The sequence below is a fragment of the Staurois parvus genome, unplaced genomic scaffold, assembly GCF_062004578.1.
Source record: "Staurois parvus isolate SC_StPar_1 unplaced genomic scaffold, SC_StPar_1.0 ptg000207l, whole genome shotgun sequence".
In the NCBI taxonomy this organism is placed as follows: Eukaryota; Metazoa; Chordata; class Amphibia; order Anura; family Ranidae; genus Staurois; species Staurois parvus.
This window is the reverse complement of record NW_028318003.1, coordinates 6,859,580-6,885,124: the sequence shown is the minus strand read 5'-3', so window position 1 is coordinate 6,885,124 and position 25,545 is coordinate 6,859,580. Positions and strand designations below refer to the sequence as shown.

The following is a 25,545-nucleotide window of genomic DNA, read 5'->3' as shown; positions in this document are numbered from 1 at the left end:
AGAAGTATCTCAACGTTGTTGCAGTAATCTTTAGTAAAGCACATGCTAGGAAGTCTGGGTGACATGTTCACATGTGAAGATTGTGAGGGAATTTCTTGCATGAAACTTGTTAAAGTTATAAATAAAAGCAGAAATTTTTATTTGGATAGAGTGGGTTAGAACCACAGTAAGGTTTTTATTACTGTCTATGTCCCTATTCTCTCTTTAAAGTGGTATTAAAGTCATCAATATAAAACAAAAAAGCTGGTCCCCCCGTCCCCCCAGGTTTAAGTCATATTGTACTAATAAACATTGTATACTAGAACATTATGACAGACTTACTTGCAAATGGAGCTCTCCAGCACAGCTCTGTCATGACTCCCTCAGCGCTTCCTTCTGGGTTTCATACTTTTCGCCTGCTTGAATGGTCGGACTGCGGTGAGGTCAGTCCCGTGTATGCGTACAGGAGACACATCACAGCAGCACACAGAGCACGCCACAAATGTGATTTGAGTTGCACATGAGTGGCTCAGATCACGCTACTCGCTGCCAGGCAGGGAGGAGGGACCACTAGGGTCTTTTCTGTTATAAAAACCCTACCCTGGCAGCAGATTTTTAACAAAAACTTTACTAGCACTCAGGGGCAGACTGGCCATTTGGAAACTCAGGCACTGCCTAGGGCCCGGGGTCATTAGGGGGCCCCATGAGATGCCCCTGGTACCTTTTTCATAGGCTTTTTTGAGTTTGGGCAAGGACACAGGGGCCCCATGATCCCCTATTGCCCGGGGGCCCCATGAGTTGTCAGTCCGCCCCTGCTAGCACTTTAATTGTCCTAAACATCAGTGTCACTGGGAGTGAATGTGAGGGCAAATGCAAAATTCTGAATTGCCACCTGAGCAGGAGTAGAACAGAAATCTTCCAAGTACACTAGTCTACTTAACAGCTGTCTAAGGGCAATTTCCTTGCAAGGGAAAGATATCCATTTTCACTTCTAGTGTAATCTACTGGACAGGAAATCTCTTTAAAAATACCCAGATTTATTTTTTTTCTTGGGAGTGTGTATGTGATCAGCACAGGACCAATCAGCACTGTCCAAACAGAGGGTCAGGGGTTTTGCATCATCCTAGAGCAAGAAAACTCCTCCTACAAGCTTTAACCAGTGCTCTGCTGAAGTCACAAGACTGCTCTAACTGCTGATGAGGAAAGGTATTTAGCAGTTTATATTTACTAAAATAATTGCATTTCCATGTTGTGTGTATTGTGGGAGACCAGATATAGTGAATGCAGGGTCCTGGGTTTAGTAACACTTTAATTTTACGCCCTAGTCAATGCACCTAGTTCAATATGAGAAGCAACTACACTGAATTCATGTGATAGATGAACTGCCTTTATGTTCCGCATCCCTAGATCAGTACATGCTGTGGTTGTGTTCTCTACCCTTTAAAGCCCAACCCCAGTCAAAGTTTCTTTTTTGGCTAGAGTGGGAAGAATTATAACCTCTATCAGGTGTTTGTTGCCATCAGAAATGATGTAGGGGGGTGGCCAATGGATTCACAAAGAAGAGTGGTGTAGTCAAGTATCAGACACTCCCATAAGAATGTCAAATGTAAAGGCATTTAGGGTGGCTTTCATCTGCACAGACCAGAGATTCTACAAATGGACCCAGGACAGGAAAATATAAATTCTTTTTACAGGAGCAGCTTGCTTTAATATTTTCATTTCAGCAATAGTTGTTTTAGGACCGTATCAGTTAAAAAAAAAACATTTTCTGATTTTCTTTGAGATTTGCCATAAAAAGAGGATACAAAACTCCAGAATAATGAATGCTAATTCCAGGAGTCACTAATGAGCCCACACCTAACAAGACAAAGCTCTTGTACATTGCTGGATCATCAGTGTTCGCAGGATTGTGCCAAAAGGTCCTCAACATGTTGAGATAAAAGGATTATCAGCAATGTTTTTCACTCAAACCCAGAGAGGGTGGACAAATGGCAAATATTAATGCTAAAGATATTTAGTGATACCCGGCTTTCAGAACAGCTTCAAACACAACACACTATGAATGTTCTTTGGTTAATCTGAGACCATGTATTTGTAATTCTGCATCTAGTAACCAGGAAGAAAAGCCTTCGGTTTATAAAAGAAATGAAGGCTGTAGAAATGTAATAGAATGTTTATAATATGGGGACATTGGCCCCCAAAGGTTTAAATGCAGAGATTGACATTGTTTCTTATCCAATAGGTGAGTGGATTGACTGAGACCATTAATAGTGTAGTTGTGGGTGGTTTCAGACACTCTACTTAGTGGAAAGTTAATGGTTGTATCCAAGAGAGTTTTGTGGTGCTATAGCTTCAAAATATTTCATAGATTTTTAAGGAATTTTGATTTACATATGTACATTTGTTTTGTTTATTTTTGTTTTGTTTTTCTGTTGTTGGTTTTTTTTTTTTTCATTTTTTTATTTATATTTTCTTTATATTTTTTTATTTATTTATTTTTATTATATATTATTATTTTTAATTTCATTTATTTTCATGTTTTGTTTAATTTTAGTATATATTTTTTATTTTTATTTAATATTATATTTTATTTTATATTTTTTTTATTTGATTTTTTATTCATAATACATTTTTATTTTTTCATTATTTTCCAGAGAGTATTAAAGATAATTGGAATATATGGTGATTTGCATTTATGAGGAATTTTGTTTAATTGTGGATCATTGTCTTGTATTTAAGTTGTGAAGGGTTCTCACGCTGAGTATATAGAGGATGAGGTAAGGTCAGAGGGTGGGTACTTTGTATGGTAATTATAATGGTTTAATGATCAGGTGTGGTAGTGGGAGGTAGTTTCTATCAATTTGCATAGGAGATGGATGAGAGCTCTCCCTAAGGAGTATAAAAGACGGCTGGAGACTGAAGGTGGTGTCTTGAGAACGCCCTGTGGGTGGGGCGAAACGTGTTGACGCACTTCCGGTCTGCCGTCATCTTGGCCTACGTCACTTCCGGTATTTGGAACGCACGCCGACTTTTGCGGTTCAAGCGTTCATTTTAGAGGTGGAAAGCTGGTCATCTTCTACAGTGATCCTTAAAGCGTGAGATCCCTATATTTACAATTTGGAAAATTGTTCCTTTGAGGCTATTAAACAAGGCCTGTTATTTTATTGAAACATGTGAGTGTCCTTATTTTTGCGCTGTTTTTTGTGTTATTCATTATTGGTGGTTTTCACTGGTGCACAGCTGCATAATTGTATACTTTCTTTGATTGGCGCTGGGATTTTTTAGTTTGTTTGTAGAAATGTAGTCTATGCTCCTGAACTTCGCATCAAAGTTCAATAATTTTAGATACATACAGATATGAACAAGTTTAGTTGAAAATGATTTTATAAATATGCATTCAAGTATTTTGTAATTATATACTGTATATGTATACATGCCATACCTATTTTCCAAATATATACAGGATATTCTTCCTGCTTAGAAGTACAGCATAACAGTGGTTGTTTCCAAATGAAAACTTTATATCAATGTATGCAAAAAAATTGAATCAGCTTAAATATTATCATTAAAAAATATATCAAAATATGTGCTAATGTAACGAACAATAGGTTTCTTTAATGATAAAAGAAACTGTACCAGACCAGCACCGGTATGTAAAACAAAACAATGTAAAAAAAAAAAAAAAATACAATTTGCATATTTCTTCAGAAATAAACTTCATTTTCGTCCTTTTTTTCTTCCTTCAATACAGATGGATCTCAGCAGCAGTACCCCTTCCAACCACTGATCGTCTTATAGTTTTCACACTTTAGAGCATCAGTACAGAAATAGGCAAGTCTCAGTTCACAACATTTGCACTTTTGGAATTTCCTCAGACAGACATGCTCTTATCACATCGTTATTCGTGATGAACTTGTATCAGCAAGTTGATCATAATGGTGGTGTTCAGGGTGGTTAAAACACTTCACAGCAGAACCAGTAAAATTCAGTGCAAGGTGAAGGTCAGACATCGTAGAAAAGGCGAACCAACTGATATCTGATCAGAAAGGCACAACAACTTCCTAGGACCTAAAACAGCAAGTAAAGTTAAGATGTTATTTCCAAAAAGTATTATTATGTAATGAAGTGCAAAATACAGGTCTCCACTAGCCATCAAGACTAACACTAAACTGCTATAGAGATTATATATATCTATATCTAGGAGACCACCTTCCCATATATAAAACTAGTGCTTAGTGCTGGAGGGCCCTCATTTGACTTAAAACAGGGAGATTCCAAAGACAAACATTTAGCACTGACCATCCAAATTTGATGATTCCAATTAAAAATGGGGTATACAGACACCTGTGACAAAACAGTGATAAGGCCAGATTCTCTAAATGTGGTGACAACACTCAAAGCTTTGTTTTATATTGCTAATGAGGAGTTTTGTTTTTTTTTTTATAAATTATTTTCAAACTCCAGTAGATCCGAGCAAATGGTTACCTTAAAAAACATTACTGAACAACATGCAGGGTGAACACCTTCCACTGCAAGTATAGAGAGAGTTCAAATGCTCTGGGCTATTTACACTTATCTGAATTCCTAATTTGGGCAAAAGACATAGTATCTCCTAGAAGTGAGTACACCCCGCACATTTTGTAAATATGTTATATCTTTTCATGCAACAACACTGAAAATAGACGTATGAGTGCTGCCAGCAATGCTGCAGAGGTTGAAGGGGGGGTTAGCCTGCCAGTGCTCAGACCATACGTTGAACACTGCATCACATTGGTCTGCATGGCTGTTGTCCCAGAAGGGAGCCTCTTCTAAAGATGATGCACAAGAAAGCTCACAGACAGTTTGCTGAAGACAAGCAGACTAAGGGCATGGATTACTGGAACCATGTCCTGTGGTCTGATGAGACCAAGATAAACTGATTTGGTTCAGATGGTGTCAGGCGTGTGTGGTGGCAACCAGGTGAGGAGTACAAAGAAAAGTGTGTCTTGCCTACAGTCAAGCATGGTGGTGGGAGTGTCATGGTCTGGGGCTGCATGAGTGCTGCCGGCACTGGCGAGCTACAATTCATGGAGGGAACCTTGAATGCCAACATGTATTGTGATATACTGAAGCAGAGCATGATCCCCTCCCTTCGGAGACTGGGCCGCAGGACAGTATTCCAACATAACGACCGGAAACACACCTCCAAGGCGACTACTGCCCCCCCCCCCCCCCCCCCTACTGACTCCGCGCAGTGCCCGAGTTTCCAAATGGTCAGTCCACCCCTGATCACGTGTATTAAGAATTTGGAACTGAAAGTCAGTCTCACCGTGAGGGAATTGTGGAGTACCAAAAATTGGTATCAACGTGCTGGGGGTCAGTAACAACCTGCAATTATTTAATAGCTTGTGCAGTATTGAGACTGTTGTTCCTATTAATGGGTGACCAAAAATCATGGTGGATTAGGAAGGCGAGATCTCCGCCCAAGGCAAACCCTCTGGGAGGAAATCAGTGTTAGCTTATTCAATGTGATGAGTGTATTTCATTTAGTTGGTACTGGAAATCTAAAGACTAAATAAAGAGCAATACATATAGCATAACTGCTCATTTCTAAAACAAAGAAAACTAGTCAAATTCTATGAAGATATAGGTTTTCTCCCAAATCCTCAGCCAACAAAGCAGTAGGATGAGACAATGTTCAGCACTGATGCTGTAAGCTACCAGGGCCAGTAAAGAGTTTACTTTCATAATATAATAAAACTATTCCTACCCCTAATCATTTTTTATTTTAGGGATGCTTCTTTTCTGATGCAGATTCCCCACTTCAGGGCAACAGGCACAAAAACCCAAGGACAGAAGATTTCTATATCTTTGGTCGAAGGTTTAATATGGCTGTACAGCAGTTCTATCTTACATTGTGTAAAAAGTAAATCTGCTGTTGCTGTGCAGAGAGATACAAAACAGGACGTCCATGCTGACTGTTTACACACAGGTCTCTCCCCTGTCTGCTTTCCCCGACTATCACCGAGTGCCGACCAGGATCTGGTGATTGCCACCCCTAGCTGCCAATACTGGCGCAGGAAGAGCAGAGCGCTCCCTACCTGTTTATGCAAATCACATATATATACACACACACACGTGGTTTTGTGCAGCCCTGTAGCAGTACTTCTACTCTAGGGCAGAGGGCAAGTGGTTAAAAATGTAATTGGCATGCTGATGGGGGGGAAAAAGGGGTGTCAAAATTTAATCAGCCTTTCCCAGCGCAGTCCCAATGCAAGAAAATGCCTTGTTTACTATGGTTTCAGTTGTGTTAGTGTGCACAAAAACACACGCAACTGCATGAGCTAAATTGTTTTTCAATGCAGCATGTTGCAACACAAACTACCACATCCCAATGCCACTGCAGTGAATACAATTGAATGAAACGTAATTTAGACAATTTCAATAACATTTCAACAAAAGTTCTATGAAAGAAAAAAAACAAAAAACAAACAGTGTGAAGTACCAGGAATGACATAACAGTATTGTTCCACCCAGTGCAAATCAGTAGTCTTACATTCACAGCAAGTTGGAGAGAAAGGGCCCCTACATTAAAAGCCGTAAAGAAATGAAAACATGTTGCACATAAGGCTTTTAAAATATAGAATTTCTGTTATCTGTTGAGCAGCTTTCGATTATAAGGCTCCATGCACACTGGGCATTTTAATAATGCTGGTAATGTTAGCTGTGTAAAGTCACGTTAAAAAAGGGAGTTTTTCAGCGTTTTTGCATTTCGCGTTTACGTCTTTTTTTCACCAAAATAAAAATTTTTCAAAAAAACAAAAAAAACCCAAACACTTACAAAAATGCTGGTTTGCCACGTTTTTCAGCCAAAAACCGCTAATTACAGTCTGTGTGCATGGACACGTAGGGTAACATGCCGGGGAGTTTACTGGTTATACAAAAAAAAAAACCACCAAAAGCCAAACACAACAGCTGTAAAAACATCCAGTGTGCATGAGGACCAAATAAAATATGCAGTCCACTGGTATTACCAAGAACCTCCACCACCAAGGAAGCCAAGAAACATGCAACTTCTGGGTTTCTGGTTGAGGAGCTCTGCTATAACAGTTTTATGTATGCATTACCTGTATGAACAGTAAAACCATTGTTAGGCTCTTCTCATTAGTTGGTCCAATCAGTTTCAGCACAAAATTTATCAGGGTCATGTTATTTATTTCCATAAATTCGTCATCACTTTTAGGTCGTTTGACATCAATCACATGAAAAGCTTCAGCAACCTAAACGGTGACATAACAGAAAAGAAATGAATCTCAAAATAACCCATTAATAATCCCTGATATTTTTATTTTAAGATTTTTGAATTACTTCCTAGGCACCTGGGGGGAGGAACTAAAACTTTGGAGAGACTGCACGCTTATGGAAAGGGTGGGAGGTGAAGCTGTCTGTTACCATGGGTGGGTACTCAGGAAGTCTCCCAGGTTACTGAACACTTAGTGCTGGTTCACATTGGTGTGACTGGTACATGACAAAAGCAATCACCTCCATGACTAAGCCCCATGGGCGTGGACTGCATGGAATTAGGCTGCCATCATCTATATAGTATCTCACAGAAGTGATTACACCCCTCACATTTTTGTAAATATATCTTTTCATGTGACAACACTGAAGAAATGACACTTTGCTACAATGTAAAGTAGTGAGTGTACAGCTTGTATAACATGTTAATTTGCTGTCCCCTCAAAATAATTCAACACACAGCCATTAATGTCTAAACCACTGGCAACAAAAGCGAGTACACCCCTAAGTGAAAATGTCCAGATTGGGCCCAATTAGCCATTTTCCCTCCCCAGTGTTATGTGACTTGTTAGTGTTACAAGGTCTCAGGTGTGAATGGGGAGCAGGTGTGTTAAATCTGGTGTTATCACTCTCACTCTCTCATACTGGTCACTGGAACATGGTACCTCATGGCAAAGAACTCACTGGGGATCTGAAAAAAAGAATTGTTGCTCTACATAAAGATGGCCTAGGCTATAAGAAGATTGCCAAGATCCTGAAACTGAGCTGCAGCACGGTGACCAAGACCATACAGCGGTTTAACAGGACAGGTTCCACTCAGAAGAAGCCTCGCCATGGTCGACCAAAGAAGTTGAGTGCAGGTGCTCAGGGTCATATCCAGAGGTTGTCTTTGGGAAATAGACACGAGTGCTGCCAGCATTGCTGCAGAGGTTGAAAGGGTGGGGGGGTGGGGGGGGGGGGGGGGCTCAGCCTGTCAGTGCTCAGAGCATACGCCACACACTGCATCAAATTGGTCTGCATGGTTGTCGTCCCAGAAGCAAGCCTCTTCTAAAGATGATACACAAGAAAGCCCGCAAACAGTTTGCTGAAGACAAGCAGACTAAGAACATGGATTACTGGAACCATGTCCTGTGGTCTGAGGAGACCAAGATAAACTTATTTGGTTCAGATGATGTCAAGCGTGTGTGGCGGCAACCAGGTGAGGAGTACAAAGACAAGTGTGTCTTGCCTACAGTCAAGCATGGTGGTGGGAGTGTCATGGTCTGGGGCTGCATGAGTGCTGCCGGCACTGGGGAGCTACAGTTCATTGAGGGAACCATGAATGCCAACATGTACTATGGCATACTGAAGCAGAGCATGATCCTCTTCCTTCGGAGACTGGGCCGCAGGACAGTATTCCAACATAACGAAACACACCTCCAAGGCGACCACTGCCATGCTAAAGAAGCTGAGGGTAAAGGTGATGGACTGGCCAAGCATGTCTCCAGACCTAAACCCTATTGAGCATCTGTGGGGCATCCTCAAAACGGAAGGTGGAGGAGCGCAAGGTCTCCAACATCTACCAGCTCTGTGATGTCGTCATGGAGGAGTGGAAGAGGACTCCAGTGGCAACCTGTGAAGCTCGGGTGAACTCCATGCCCAAGAGGGTTAAGGCCGTGCTGGAAAATAATGGTGGCCACACAAAATATTGACACTTTGTGCCCAATTTGGACATTTTCTCTTAGGGGTGTACTCACTTTTGTTGCCAGTGGTTTAGACATTAATGGCTGTGTGTTGAGTTATTTTGAGGGGACAGCAAATTTACATGTTATACAAGCTGTACACTCACTACTTTACATTGTAGCAAAGTGTCATCACACGAAAAGATATAATAAAATATTTACAAAACTGTGAGGGGCGTACTCATTTTTGTGAGATACTGTACATGCACCTTCAGTGGAATATACCAACTGGGGGACATAGATGCCGGAGCGGTGACCGTGAAAGTTGGTTTAGGTTCAAAGGGAAAACACAATATTTTAAATGGAGCCCATTCTAAATAATGCACCTCTCTGCAGTGCAATTTTGGAAAAGTTTTCTGCATTACTTTGGTGCAATAGGCATTACACACACCTCCCTCAGTCCTCCAGCATCACTCCTTATCAAACTCTTCAAAGCAACAACTGCTGCCTAATTGTTATTTCAGTTGCTTATAGAAGCCTATACTCTAAATCTGGGCATAAGTCCCATCCAGAGCATTAAACCCTGGCCACTTGTCCAAGAGGAGGATCTTACCCAAGAGTAAGGTACACTTTTTCTTGAACAGGGGGCCAGAGTTGAACAGTGGAAACCTCCAGAGTGGAGTTAGTGCCATGAAAAAGTATTCATACCCCTTGAAATTTTCCACATTTTGTCATGTTATAACCAAAAACGTAAATGTATTTTATTGGTATTTTATGTGATAGACCAACACAAAGTGGCACAGTGTGAAGTGGAAGGAAAATGATAAATGGCTTTCAAAATCTTTTACAAATAAATATCTGAAAAGTGTAGCGTACATTTGTATTCAGCCCCGAGTCAATACTTTGTAGAACCACCTTTCGCTGCAATTACAGCTGCAAGACTTTTTGTGGATATCTCTACCAGCTTTGCACATCTAGAGAGTTAAATTTGTGCCCATTCTTCTTTGCAATATAGCTGAAGCTCTGTCAGATTTGATGGATAGCATCTGAACAGCAATTTTCAAGTCTTGCCACAGATTCTCAATTGGATTTAGGTCTGGACATCGACTGGAAGGTGAACCGCCACCGTAGTCTCAATTCTTTTGCAGACTTTAATAGGTTTTATTCTATGATTGCCCTATATTTGGCTCCATCCATCTTCCCATCATCTCTGACCAGCTTCCCTGTCCCTGCTGAAGAAAAAGTATCCCAAAACATGATGCTGCCACCACCATGTTTCACGGTGGGGATGGTGTGTTCAGGGTGATGTGCAGAATAGTTTTCTGCCACACATAGCATTCTGCTTTTAGGCAAAAAGTTACATTTTGGTCTCATTTGACCAGAGCGCCTTCTGCCACATGTTTGCTGTGTCCCCCACATGGCTTCTCGCAAACTGCAAATGGCTTTCTTCTTGCCACTCTTCCATAAAGGCCAGATTTGTGTAGTGCACAACTAACAGTGGTCATGTGGACAGATTCTCCCACCTAAGCTGTGGATCTTTTCAGCTCCTCCAGAATTACCATGGGCCTCTTGGCTGCTTCTCTGATTAATGCTCTCCTTGCCTGGCCTATCAGTTTCGGTGGATGACCATACCTTGGTAGGTTTGCAGTTGTGCCATACTCTTTACATTTTCAGCTGATAGATTGAACAGTGCTCCGTGAGATGTTCAAAGCTTGGGATATTTTTTTAATTATTATTATTAATAAATTATTATTATTATTATAATAATAACCTAGCCCTGCTTTACAACTTCTCCACAACTTTATTCCTGACCTGTCTGGTGTGTTCCTTGGCCTCTGAGGGCTTCACAGAATTTACACTGAGATTAAATTACACACAGGTGGGCTCCATTTACTAATTAGGCGACTTCTGAAGGCAATTGGTTCCACTAGATTTTAGTTAGGAGTATCAGAGTAAAGGGGGCTGAATACAAATGCATGCCACACTTTTCAGATATTTATTTGCAAAAAATTTGGAAAACCATTTCTCATTTTCCTTCCACTTTACAATTATCTGCCACTTTGTGGTGGTCTATCACATAAAATCCCAATAAAATACAGTTAAGTATTTGGTTGTAACATAAAATGTGGAAAATTTAAGAGGTATGAATACATTTTCAAAGCACTGTAATGTAGTCTCAGTGAGGGAAACTATGAAAGCTTATCTGAATGACAGAAGAAGTAATGTGCACCCTGGAGATGGTTAGGCAGACTTTTTTTTCTGCTACAGTGAAGGAAAGTTTTACTTTGTCTGCTTGCCTATAGTTGCAGGTAAGAGATTAATTAGCGTGTATGTTTACCTAAAACCATTTTTTTTTTTTTTTTTTTGCTTGGACACGACTAAAATTTTGGATGTCCACTCACTTTCTGTTGTGGTGACATAGTCATGCCAAGCAGAGTGGTTTATCCCTCAAGGGTTACAGAGGGTCCATCCCTTCCCCACTCTATCCTCTGCCTAGAGATACAGTCTAATAGGCAAATACATTATGTCTTCACATAGGAAAAAAACAGCTCTGCAATACAACCATTCAGCAGATAGCACACATTTGCTACCATTGTAAAAGCCACTGTGAAGTAAATACAATTTAAAATGAGACAGAAGACCATTCATTCCAGGTGCAACCTGGTGAGCAATGCTAACTGCAATTTAAGATGATCTCTGTTTCCATCCAAAGCAATTCCTTAAACCTGATCAATGACCTTTTACTGTTATTGCTCTGCAGCCAGCATTCTTGCTACAGTACATCAATGATTCTGTAAGTACTGAAGCCATTAGACTGGCATTTTCAGAAGGAGAGTTCAACAACAGCAGCTTACATATATATCTCAGTAGAGGCTTCTTTTAAGGAAAAGCTTATCTTTAGAAGAACAAACAGGAGTTCCTAGAGCTGCCCTAAGGATGAATGATGTCAAGTCTTCTCTTGGGTTGAAATAATGGCATTTCTTTCACAGTGGACTTTACAGCAACGTTAATGGTAGCCATGTCATTCATCATTCCTTAATGTCATGTAGCATGTTGTGACACAGGATATAGAGCATGGATAAAGTGGAACTACCCCAATGAAGACACTAGATCTGGTGAAAAGTATCTAAGGGGGGATTTGCCTCACTTGCTCTTGCTCTTACAAGAGGGGAAGTGGACGGAATATTTGAATGGGACACAGGTGACAAAAATGTAAAGAAAACCTTACGGGTTTTAGCCATTACCTACACAATTTAATATAGTGTGTGTGTAAAAAATATTTTTTTTTGTGGCATCTTGTGTGGACTATGACAGGGACTAGAAAAGCGTGAAGCAAGTGCCCTAAAAGAATGCAGCGCTTGCCAAACAAACCTTGGTGTAAGGTTTTGGTTAACTAATTCATTTCTTGCTTCCATTAAATCATGTTTAAATTCTGTTTGCGCCTGTAAAACGTATGAGGCACAAAAAGGTTGTTTACTAAAACTGCATGGTGAAAAATCTGGTGCAGCTCTGCATAGAAACCAATCAGCTGCCAGGTTTTATTTTCAATGCCTGATTGAACAAGCTGAAGTTAGAAGCTGATTGGCCACCATGCACCAGTTTTAGTAAATCTCCCCCATAATGTTTAGGACACATGTCCTACAACAACATGGATATCCAACGCTTGTAACTTAGTATCTACTTCAGTAATAAATGGTTTGTTTGTTTTTTTTTATTATTTAGGTTTGCTGCTTTTTATGAGCCATAGCAACTAACAATGAATGTATTTCTTTCCTTCCTCCCAACAGGTTCCAATTTTGGCAAAGAGGAGCCAGTTCTGTATCTGTACCAATACATGCTGCTGCAGTTGTTACTATAGTGACATGCATGCTAAAATGTAAACAGTTGTTGGACCCCATGTCTTAGGATATACCCCCATTTCTTAAAGGTTTTCCCAGGTAAACAAATCTCTTTAAAAAAACCCACTTACATTAACACATCATGCATGATTTTGCATGTAAACATACCGGCTGCCACTGCTGAATTCTTTCTGAAAATGCTAGTTCCTTTAAAGTCTTTGAATCCAAAGTCAGTCACAAACCTAGAAAATCTATGCAGTCAGTGAAGTAAAAACTAATCTGTAAGCTTGTTGTTCGTATACTAAAATATAAGTAAATGCCCTGGATAAAGTTATAACATTTATAAATTTTAGATCACCTTTACAACTAATGCTCCAATTGCTGATAAATCTTTTGATTTGAATTTCGAATAACTCATAGTAAGCTTTCCAGTGCGAGGATCAAACCTGCAAAAAAAAAAAAAATAATGAACAGGCCAGTTAGTGCCAATTTGTAATAAACATGATTAGAACAGTGTAATGTTGGCTTTGTGATGTGCCAAAACAGACATTATTAAGCAGAAATCAGTGATGAAGCCACATAAGAAGATATGCAATTACCTTGGAAGCCGATGACGTGGACATGGGATTATGTGCAGTAACTGAGGCACAGAATAGAGGAAATTAAGGACTTGCGGAATAAAGAAAAGCAACATAGTTTTACTGAAGTGTCCAACGATGCCAACAACAGCAAAGGTCATACCAGCAAAATAACAAAATGTATCACCAACAAAAACTCTGGAAGGGTACCTATGACAAAGAACAAAACAAAAAATAATGGATAACTGTTGTAAGAACAGATTCTAAAAGCCTCTTAAACCTCCCAAAATTAGCAAAAGATTTTATCTCAACATGTAAAAAAAACAACCTGTGGCTGTTACAACAGATAACATCTGGCTGCATGATAATACATGGAATGTTTTGTGGCAAAGCAACCTGTTTACCTTAACTTCTTGCCGACCGCGCATAGCCGAATGACGGCTTCACCGCGGCCGGCCAGTTCTGAGTGGACGTCATATGACGTCCTCCCAGAACGCGCTCTCCTGCGCGCCCCAGGGGGCGCGCACCCGGCGATCTCCGTGATCGCCGTGTCCTACGGACACAGCTGATCACGTGATGTGGTGAAAGGCCGATCCCACCGGCCTTTTACCACGTGATCAGCGGTGTCCAATGACACGCTGATCACAGGGAAATGCAAGTGCCGGTTCTCGGCTGCACTTTCCTCACGCTGTCAGATCGTGAGGAAAGTACTGCCGAGAACCGGCAGTTGTCAGAGCGGGGATTGGCACCGATCATCAGGGCACTGATGATCAGTGCCCTGATGATCGGTGCCCAGCAGTGACACCCGCAAGTTCCGCCCAGCAGTGCGCCCACTAGCCCCGCCCACCCGTTCCCAGCAGTGCCCCCACCTGTGCCCAGCAGTGCCCCCACCTGTGCCACTCTGCAGTGCCACCTACCTGTGCCCAGAAGTGCCACCTACATGTGCCCAGCAGTGCCACCCACCAGTGCCCACCCACCAGTGCCACCCACCTGTGCCCACCCACCAGTGCTGCCCACCAGTGCCGCCCACCAGTGCTGCCCACCAGTGCTGCCAGTCAGTGCCCAGGGGTTGTGCCAGTCAGTGCCCAGAAGTGATGCCAGTCAGTGCCGTCTATCAGTACCCATCATCAGTGTCACCTATCAGTGCCGCCTATCCGTGACCCCTAATTAGTGCTGTCTATCAGTGCCGCCTATCCGTGCCACCTCATTAGTACTGCCTATCAGTGCCCTTTAGTGCTGCCTATCAGTGCCCATCAGTGCCGCCTATCAGTGCCCATCAGTGCCGCCTCATCAACGCAAATCAGTGAAGGAGAAAAAATACCTGTTTGAAAAATTTTATAAAAGAAACAAATAAACTTTTTTTTTTTTTTCAAATTTTTTGCACTTTTTTTAATCTTTAGCGCAAAAAGTAAAGCGCCCAGTGGCGATTAAATACCACCAAAAGAAAGCTCTATTTGTGAGAAAAAAATGATCAAAATTTCATATGGGTACAATGTTGCATGACCGCGCAATTGTCAATCAAAGTGCGGCAGCGCTGAAAGCTGAAAATTGGCCTGGTAAGGAAGGGGGTATAAGTGCCTGGTAGGCAAGTGGTTAAACATGGAGGGGGGAACACAATAGATCTCTTTCTTCTGCCACATGAAAAACCAGGTGACAAATGCAGCACAACGTGCAGTGAAAAACATGCAACTAGCATAATGCCAAAATGTCCCATGAGATACTTTGCCACGTGCAGCGCAGCCCATTGAAATCAATGGGCTGCTCTGTGTGTGTCACCTGAAAAACGAGCACAGCCATCCAAAGCAGTGTGCACGAGCTGACAGGGAGGAGAAACTGTTTTGTTTACAAACAGTTCTCTTCCCTGTCGGAGATGCTCAGCAATCACAGGCAGAGTCCCAGTGATTGACAGCCACGGTCGTGAATGGCTGCACACCCCCTACCGGGGTAGAACAGTACTTTGCATTGTAAAACACAAAGCACCAATCCTCAGCTGCGATTGCTATCCGCAGAGAAGGAAAACTGAATGTTTTTCACTGTGGGTAGTGTGAACCCTACCTTACAGTATGCTTGTTCCAGGCCTGTGATTCAAAGTATTGACACCTACAGGCACCTGTTATATTCAAAAGAGGGCCAAAATGGCATCCCTCACACTTTTGTGCATTGCAGAGCCAATTTAAGATAAGTAGCGTGATTTACAGCAAATCCATGCAAGTAGACACTGGACGTGCCTGAACTATCATGCATTGCCTGCGGTGGTTGAATTATTTTAAAGATTTATATTTTTAGATATACAGTACATGTGAAAATGGATTAATGTAAATTATAGCAAGACTGAAAAACATTACCAATGACAAAAATCTAATCAAACCCAAGTCCATTAGAGCACATGCAATATAAATCATTCTCCTGTAGCAAACTATTTCAGTCTTTCCTAGCTATTATGACATTACAGCCCAGCTACTACTACCAATGCATGATATGCAGTGCAGTTTCAGAACTAGATCTTACCAATTATGGTACAGTAATCCCAGAGTGGTGAAGAAAAATGGAATAAGAAAGTAAAGTGAAAAGAGATGATCGTCATGGCAGTCACCTATTAGAGACAAGATCAAACATGTGTAAGAAATTTTAAAGCCTTCAAAAATCTCTGAATAAAATGCAACACAGAAAAGCAAAATGGGTTGATTAAATGCTGCATTCGTTTCAAATGACTGAAGTTGTGAGAACCCTAAAGTAGAACGATAGGCAAAAACTTTTTTTTCCCCCATTTTGGAATGAGTAAAGAGGGGTTATAACGCCTATCAGTTTTTTTTTTGCCATCTATGTCCCCACTGGAAGATTTCCCTTCTATTACTTTTCTGGAGACAACCCAAAATTTGACATTTTCTTTTACTTTCACTGATAATGGTAAACAGGACAAACAGAGAGGGTGAAGCTCCCTAACAGGGAAACAGAACAATAAAAACTGACAAGTGTTCTAATCCATCTCCACTCTATTCCCCCCTTCCAAAAAATGCTTTTCCCATATAGTTAAAAAAGGTGTCCTTAGACCCTAGTTCATAGCTACGCCAAAGCTGCAGTTATAACCACCTCAGTTACCTTTACGTGTACAAGTAATATTTGACTTGTTGTTAGATCATGGAAAATAAAACATGTTAGATATGTTTAAACACCAATAACAAAATATGTAGTAATATGTTATTGGTACATATTGGAGGCGGAGAGTTATCACTTTCAAGTGCTAGCTTGCAACCTGGTGTGATTGCAGATTGATATTTATTACTTTTAAACACCAAGCAAAAAAAAATAGAATTTCAGTCTTTGAACAGCAAGGGGGAACAAGTTCATACATCAAATATATAGATTTTATATTCTCACACTGACTCACCATTAAGCTCTGCAATGTTAAAAACAATGATAGAGCCAGCTATGATTAAAGATTGGCCAGCTTCAAGACCATTGATTCCTGCCAGAATGTTGATTGCATTGGTACAGAAGACAGCTAGCATACCCATGTAAACATAATAAAGAATCCCTGAAAGAAAAAAAAAAAAAAAAGAAGAAGAAGATGAAGAAGATGAAGAAGAAGAAGATTTAATACAGAGCCAAACCTAAAATATCTTTGTAAATGATTTGACATTATACAATCCCATAATAAAAACATAACTGTATTCTAAAATAATTTTCTCTATGTGGTTCCAAATTTTGTATAAATAGGGCACCCCCTAAAGCAAATTTCTTTCATTACAGAGCGGTCTCACAATGTGGCAGAATCTTGTTGCCAGCTAACCCTTTTGCCATGTCCTTTCCTTCAATGATAGCTTTCTGCTATTCAAACCAACCTGTCTGAACCAGATCTTGCATTATTCTAGAGTCATCTGTGCCATACACTTGGGGGATGTTAGCTGTGATCATAAGGCAACGGGTGATCTTTTAATTTCTAATTACTTGCACTATTCAGGTCATTGTTGGTAGTACCATCAACTAGTGTTGCTTTCATGCATGAGGTGCTACTCAAAATAAATGACACTGCAACTAATGCATCATGGTGCAGTATCGTTGTAGCAATGCAACACAAAAGGTGTTAAGCCTTACTTTTAGAGAAGTTTCAATGCAAAAACAGTTATCCAGTTTAAACTAGTAGTTGTCAACATTTATCTAACTTAAATACATACGCTACCATTTCTGACCCTATGAAAATGATAGCTGCCTGTTATTCTGGACACACTGGCTTAAAGGATAAGTTCACCTTTTTAACAAAAAATAATAAATACTTTTTTATGCAGGTAACAAAAAAATGTGCATTTATTATTTTTTATTTCTGGAGCCTCTAAAGCATTGAAACAGCGATCAGCAGATCACTGATGCCATGCAGGTCTCCCTCTGACCTGTCAGTGTATCTGCTTACTCGTACATCCCGTATAAGCAAGTAGATACTGACAGGAAGGCTCAATGAGCTACTACAGCGCTGTGTAGCACCATGGTAGTTCATTGAAAACTACAAGCCGACAGTGCTTGACAGCCATAGTTTTCTCATTCAGAGCATACCGTGAATGAGTGATGTGGCTGGGCAGGCGGAGCCCCGCATGACAGCATTTTTTTTAAAATTGTGACAGCTAGCAGGGAGGAGATCTCCCTGCTAGTTGTCACAATGGCGATCGGGATTGGGGGGGGGGGGGGGGTGCAGTGCGATCCGTTCGTAACATGTTACATTCTGAATATGGATGTAACAGGTTACGAAAGGTGAATTTATCCTTTAAATAAAGTTTAAAAATAGATACCTGGAGTAAATATATAGATCTAGATAGTGAAGGATCCAAAGTTAACCAATCAGGTCCTGGTGAGATTTATACAGCTATCCCGATATCTACACTCACCGGCCACTTCATTATTAGGTACACCTTGCTAGTTGGTTTCAGAACGGTCTTAATTCTTTGCATAGATTCAACAAGGTGTTGGAAACATTCCTCAGAGACTTTGGTCCATATGGACATGATAGCATCAGGCAGTTGCTGCAGATTTGTCGGCTGCACATCCATACTGCGAATCTCCCATTCCACCATATCCCAAAGGTGCTCTATTGGATTGAGATCTGTTGACTGTGGAGGCCATTGGAATACCATGAACTCATGGTCATGTTCAAGAAACCAGTTTGAGATGATTTGGTGCATTATCCTGCTGGAAGTGGCCATCAGAGTATAGGTACACTGTAATCATAAAGGGATGGACATGGTCAACAACAATACTCAAGTAGGCCATGGCGTTTAAATGATGATCCATTGGTACTAAAGGGGGCCAAAGTGTGCCAAGAAAATAATCCCCACACCATTACACCACCAGCCAGAACCATTATTACAAGGCAGGATTGATCCATGCTTTAATGTTGTTTACGCCACATTCTGACCCTACCATCTGAATGTCGCAGCTGAAATCAAGACTTATCAGGCTAGGTGACGTTTTTCCAATCTTCTATTGTCCAATTTTGGTGAGCCTGTGCAAATTGTAGCCTCAGTTTCCTGTTCTTAGCTGAGAGGCGTGGCACCCAGATTGGTCTTCTGCTGCTGTAGCCCATCTGCTTCAAGGTTCAACGTGTTGTGCGTTCAGAGATGGTATTCTGCATACCCTGGTTGTAATGAGTGGTTATTTGCGTTATTGTTGCCTATCATCTCAAACCTGTCTTCCCATTATCCTTTGACATCAGCAAGGCATTTCCATCCACACAACTGCGGCTCACTGGATATTTTCTCTTTTTTGAACCACTCTCTGTAAACCCTTGAGATGGTTGTGTGTGAAAATCTCAGTAGATCAGCAGTTTTTGAAATACTCAGACCAGCCCGTCTGGCACCAACAACCATGCCAAGTTCACAGTCAGTTAAATCCCCTTTCTTCCCCATCCTGATGCTCGGTTTTAACTTCAGAAAGTTGTCTTCACCACATCTACATGCCTAAATGCATTATGTTTCTGCCATGTGATTGGCCGATTTGCAATCTGTGTTACCAAACAATTGAACAGGTGTACCTAATAAAGAGGCCAGTGAGTGTATAAGGGGTAAACAGACCACTGATGCAAGTCTCCCAGGAGAATTATGACAATTGTCCATTTTAAAATTGCAGGTCATGGGGAGGGAAAATACACAGATATTTCTATTAGGATATTTAATATTAGTAAAATGTATTAGATACATTTTCAAATATATTACTCTTATTTTTGGGATTACTATAAATGTTTGGGGAAACCCACCCCACCAGCATAGGTGGTAGTTTTGAGCAAATGCAGTTCTTATATTTTTTTTGGTTTGTGATACAGTAATCCAATGTTTGTGGGGGTGATTCATACATGGAATTTTCCCAAAAAAAAAAAAAAAAGTATATTCAGTGGCCTCACACGCACTAGCTTTAAATCCAAAAACTAGATGTTCAGGAGACTGTCAGGATCAGTACACTATACTATTCTTGGTGTTCTCTATGCATGCTATTTCTTTTATTGCCAGAGCACTACTACACTTCAACAGTAAAAAGTCTACTCACCAAGATCCACATGAAGCCCCAGAAGAGGTCTGAATGGCTTGGGTACCACTATGGTAGTATTGCCGAATGTGATAAAGTAGACCATGAGAAGTGGCAGCGAGGCTGCAGTGGGCAGCAGCAACTTGTGTCGCCAGCGCAAGTTCAAGACATCATCCGCAAAACCCAGAAAGATCATACAGCAAATGGCAAGTAATGAGCCAATAAGAGCAACAAACTAGAAGTAAAAAAAAAATTTAAATAGAAAAAGGTGAAGTTATGCGGGAAATAAAATCTAAATATAGAACACTCACATTAGAGGCTACTCTGTCATATTTGTAGTGTCTGTCACACTACCACTGCAGAGTCACAGCTAGAGCTCAATCATTAGGGACCACAAACTTGCTGTTTATAGAGCTCTACCTGCAACTTAGTGAGAGTGAGCATCCACTGTTCTAGCACAAAGCTGAGATCCATCTCTACATCTCAAATACATATCACATAACAATAAGACTTTTACAAATGCATGTTTCACTGCATCCTCAGGTACTTTACATCCAACATTGCTTAAACTTTAAGTGGTTAAAGTACAAGTTCACCTTAAAAAAAATGCACATTTTGTGCAGGTAAAAATATATGCATTTACTATTTTTTTTAATTAGGAACCTGGAAAGCATTGCACCCACAATCAACAGATCGTAGGTGCATTGTCAGGCTACTGCAGACTGTCAGTGTAGCTGTATGCCCGTACCTCTGACATGGGCAGGAAGTTACTTTAGTCCAGGAAGAATCAATGAACTACGAGGATGCTCACCAGCGCCTTTGTAGATCATTGAGAATTACAAGCTGTCACCTGCAAAGGCTGTCAGTACTTGTAGTCTATCCATTCACATAACTCTGTGAATGAATGATGCAGTCGTGTGGGCGAAGCCCCGAATGGCCTCGATCTTCTCAAATTTTGACAGTGGGTGCGGGGAGAAGATCAACCCACACATACAGGTTGATTCAATAAAGCATTACTATGTGTAGTCAGTGACAGCAAACAAACTGAAATTTGCTGTGAGCCACAATAAATAATTCCAGGGTGGATTTGATTTAAATCAAACTGATTTAAAATCATGATTTAAATCACTAGTCAGTAAGGCTTGATTTAAATCCTAGTTTTCTACATAGACTAATTCTTGCTGATATAACTTTAATATGCAAGTAGATAAAGATTTTTAGAATAACTTTTCATATTAGGTTTTTTATCCCCAGTTTAATAGGTTAATCATTCATATTTGGGCAACTTTTCTGTTGTACTTAGGAAGGAGAAAAATAATCGTTACCTTAATAACAATTTAAATAGATTTATTCAACTGAAACAATAACATTCCAGCATATGGTATTTGCTTAAACAAACATCCATGTTTGATAACTAATTTGGCTAAACAAAATATATATATTTTAAGAAACTTAGACTGTCAGCCCCTTCCTCCTCACACTTAGTTTCACTTTCTTCTTGTGCAGATCTATTCCACTCCAAACAATCAGAAAAATATTGTTTCTATTCTATTCACTGAACTTCTTGAAACTTAGCACTGAAGGGGTTGATTCTGTATTTATAGGTTTGTAGAAGTTAGGATTAAGGTCTTTTTCTTAACTCTGTTCATGTTATAACATTTTTGCTGTGAAGAAGAGGCATGTGATCTCCGCTGAGTCAAATTCAGTTTTGAGAACTGCAAAAGTAAAGCAAGCATCTGTGATAATATCTTGTAGGCAGAGAAACTGCCCAATAATCTTACAAAAACCTCTGGAAGAGCATGACCATGTGAATGGATTCATGGAATTTATTTACCAAAAAAATTAAACATATACAGCCTTATTCTACATAATTAAAAAACTAATCTTTATTTCATGATGGAATAACCTTTGGATGGTAATATATTTTCCTCAAAAAGCATTTTATTTAAAAAATCCGATTTAAATAAAATAAATCCGATTTAAATAAAAAAAATCAGATTTTTTTTTTTTTTTAAATCATTCATTTTTATCCACCCTGATTAATTTTGATTGGTTGCTTTCAGCTACACATCCCCTTTAACATACAGAAAAGCAATTTGTATATGAAGGTGGAATAAAACAACTACCTCATGGTGTGGGAATTCTCTACACTGTTCTTCAAGGAAACAGCTCAAGAAGGGAACAGGAATGAAGAAAAAAAGGATAAGAAGAAACACTGCCCCGCTGATTACTCCTTGAGACTCTGGGCTATAGAAACAAAAACAAACATACACATTAGTTTATTGCAGTGGATACAAAACAATGAAAAAGTTACTTAAAGTATCATTAAAACGTCAAAAAAAAAAAAAAAAACACAGCATAATTCCCATACTTTTCACATTGCTGATGCAACCTCTTTTTAGCAGAATCTTCTATCCAAACTGATGCCTTCTGTACTTCCTCCTATAGTGTGGCTAAGCTGCCATTCAAGGTCTCCCTGAAGCCCCAGTGTAGCCCCCTTACATGAACACCCAGCTGAGCTCATGCACTGGCAGCACCAAAACCTGAGCACCAAGCCATCCTCTGCTCCACCCTCAATGGCAGTGATTGACAGCAGCTCTGTTCTGACAACACTCCTGGGCCAGCAACATGACTGTTAAAAAGTGTGCACTCGCAGATCAAAATGTGAAGAAGTGCAGCAAAGACACAATAACACATCCAGGTACTGCTAACGTACATGTTCGGAGCAAACTGGTGTAATATTACTACAGTACATAAATGATTCAAGCAGAGCTGGAGGAGTTTTTGTTTTTTCTTAATGAACATTTAATTCTACTGTAACATAATATGTAGACTTCATCTACTAATACCTGATAAAAAAAAAAAAAAATACAACTGTAAGGGGTCTTTGGGGTCAAGGTTTCACTCGCAGATGGACCACAGTCCTGGACAACACCCTGCGACTAACACTTCTTATTACAGTATGCACCTAAAGTAACTTTACAGGCTTGCCCCCCTTCTTCCAGGTGGGGTCCAACGACACAACCAAGGAGTGAGTCAATCAGGAAAGCTTCAAGTGGATCTAAAGGCTGAAGGATTTTTACCTTCATGTATTCTATGCATGAAGGTAAAAAAAAATCTTCAGTACGCAGCTCCCCCCCCCAATACTTACCTGAGCCCAATCCTGATCCAGCAATGTGCTCGAAAGCAGAAGCTCTCCTGGGTCTCTCACTCCTCATTAGCTCAGACACAACAGCTGGAGCCATTATCTCCGATTGGCTGAGGTTAAAAACATGACATCTGCCTGCCTCTTCACTTCAGGTAATCAGTTGAAGCCTTGTATTAATTCATAAAAATACAAGGCTTCCTGTACATGGCTGAGCAGCACCTAGCTTGACTTGATTTTATGCGAGGATGGGAAGTCCCCATACCACTGCCGGAATGCAGCACTGTATACCGTATGTAGCTGATCGCAACACTGACAGCGGCCATTAAAGCAAATTGCGCACCATTTATTCTAGGCCTTATGAGTACAAACAACAAATAATATATGTGGTATCGCTGTGATCACCAGGAGCTGGAAAATTTTTTTTTTCTTTTTAGTTCTTTATTGGTAGATTATGGTAATAGCAAAAATATACAGCTAAATTTCACAATTAGAAAAAAAAAAAAGTGATTTGCTATTTTGTGCCAGTTTTCTTTTTTAAAAAACAAAGTCAGGAAATATCTATTACCATTTACCAACAAAGGAAATCCCAATTTGTCCTGAAAAACAAAAGAACCCCAAAAAACTGTATAATCCACCTAGATACACCAAGTGATTGCAATATGTACTGTTTTACTAACACAGGTGAAAAGTTGCAAGCATTAGGATTTATTTACATTCTGTCATGAAGGGGTTACAGCGGAACTTTACCTATGACAACGTGATAAAAAATAATGTTAAAAAGAACATACACTCCACATTAATAATTCTGCTACTAATATTAGTGTGTGACTTAAATTGCCGCCAGCATTTTTCCTGCTTCTTGCTGGAGGCGGTCATTTCTCTGAGGCCCAGAGCTCCTGAGCAGCAGTAGGTCATAAACCGGAACTAAACCCATCGATCTAAGTTTAAAACAATATTTACATTCTTGGAATGCTGGGATTGCTGTCACATGTGCTGTCTCCTCAGGCAAACCATCAAATGTCTAGTGTCATAACTGATCACATGTGCAGCATCATGGCAGCTGCAGATCAAACAGAAGCAGCATCCTTGGCTGTAAAGGATAGGAGGGTTTAATTCTGCTTTAAGGCTCTATGCAGATCAGCCTCTATAAATTATGATTATTATACAGGATTTATATCGCGCCAACAGTTTGCTTAGCACTTTACAATAAAAAGGGAGACAATACAGTTCAATACAAGAGGGTTAGGAGGGCCCTGCTCCTTGGAGCTTACAATCTAAATATGTCTGTGCCTAAAAATGGGAAGCAACTGAGCATGTGCAGAGCAAGGTAAGAGTGTATTACTAGATTTTAAACAGTGTAGGCATTTTTAATGTTTTACATAGCTATACCTGCAAAGTGGGCCAGCCTGAAGTGATCTAGCAGGACTTAATTTTTCTGACTAAAGATCCACTTTAACATCTTCTTGACCGCGCTATAGCCGACTGACAGCTACAGTGCGGTTGTCCAGTTCTGGATGTCATGTGACGTCCTCCCAGAATGCGCCCTCAGTGGCATGAACCCAGAGCTGTCTGATTGCCTGTCCTTTGGACACAGCTGATCACATGACTCAGTAAAAGGCCAATCACAGCATCCTTTTATCACGTGATCAACTGTGTCCAATCACAGCTGATCACCATGTAAATACACTTGCCGGTTATCAGCAATACTTTTCTCACGCTGTCACAGTTCCTCCTCATCAGTGCACATCGGTGAAAGAGAAAAATTACCAATTTGCAAAATTTTATAATAAAAACAAAAGAAAATCTTTTTTTTTTTTTTTTTACATTTTCAGTCCTTTTTCATCTATAGTGCAAAATATAAAAAACACAGCAGGGATTACAGGTCACCAAAAGAAAGCTCTATTTGTGTGAAAAAATGATAAAAATCTCATATGGGTACAGTGTTGCATGACCGCGCAATTGTCAAAGTGCGGCAGCACAGAAAGCTGAAAATTGGCCTGGGCAGGAAGGGGGTAAAAATGCCCGGTAGGCAAGGGGTTAAATACCATGAGTGTAATTAGCGCTGTAATATGAACCAATCATGAATTAAAATGTTTTTAGAAATTGTGCTGTAAACCAACATGTATGTCCGGCTGGAATACAGAGATGGACTGCAGAGTGCCTGTGTATTGCTGGCTCCAGTACAGCGCACGGATGACTCTTGGCAGTGCTGGCTGTCAGTGTACACGGGGGTCCCATAGACTTACACCGGCTCTCTGCTGGACTTGTTCATGTCCACCCCATACAGTTTAGCGGAGATGAAGTGCTCCTTGAAGGCGGGGATGAGGACGGCGGTGGCCAGGCCGCCCAGTACAGAGCCGGCCACATTGACAAGCAGCGGCACTATAGCCATGGTGAGAAGCCACACAACACACGGCTCTTCCTGCTCTCACTCTGTATGTACACATCACATCATTCTCTTCCTACTTCCGCCCTCTCCTCAGCTTCCAGCGCCGTCAGCGCACACGTGTTCCTGGCCGGGTTTGCGTACATGACGACTGAAGGAACCCCCGACA

The 25,545-nt window shown here is 40.5% G+C and overlaps 1 protein-coding gene across 1 annotated transcript; it reads right to left on the bottom strand.

Moving 5' to 3' along the window:
* Positions 1-3,345: 3,345 nt before the first annotated feature.
* Positions 3,346-25,545, bottom strand: DPAGT1 (dolichyl-phosphate N-acetylglucosaminephosphotransferase 1). Its single transcript, XM_089678586.1, has 9 exons — positions 25,237-25,545; positions 21,969-22,089; positions 19,864-20,077; positions 16,724-16,870; positions 15,844-15,928; positions 13,357-13,545; positions 13,116-13,203; positions 7,086-7,238; positions 3,346-4,047 (listed from the first exon to the last, which is right to left on the bottom strand). Exons 1-9 carry the CDS (start codon positions 25,380-25,382, stop codon positions 3,982-3,984), a joined length of 1,209 nt encoding a protein of 402 aa, XP_089534712.1. The 5' UTR covers positions 25,383-25,545; the 3' UTR covers positions 3,346-3,981.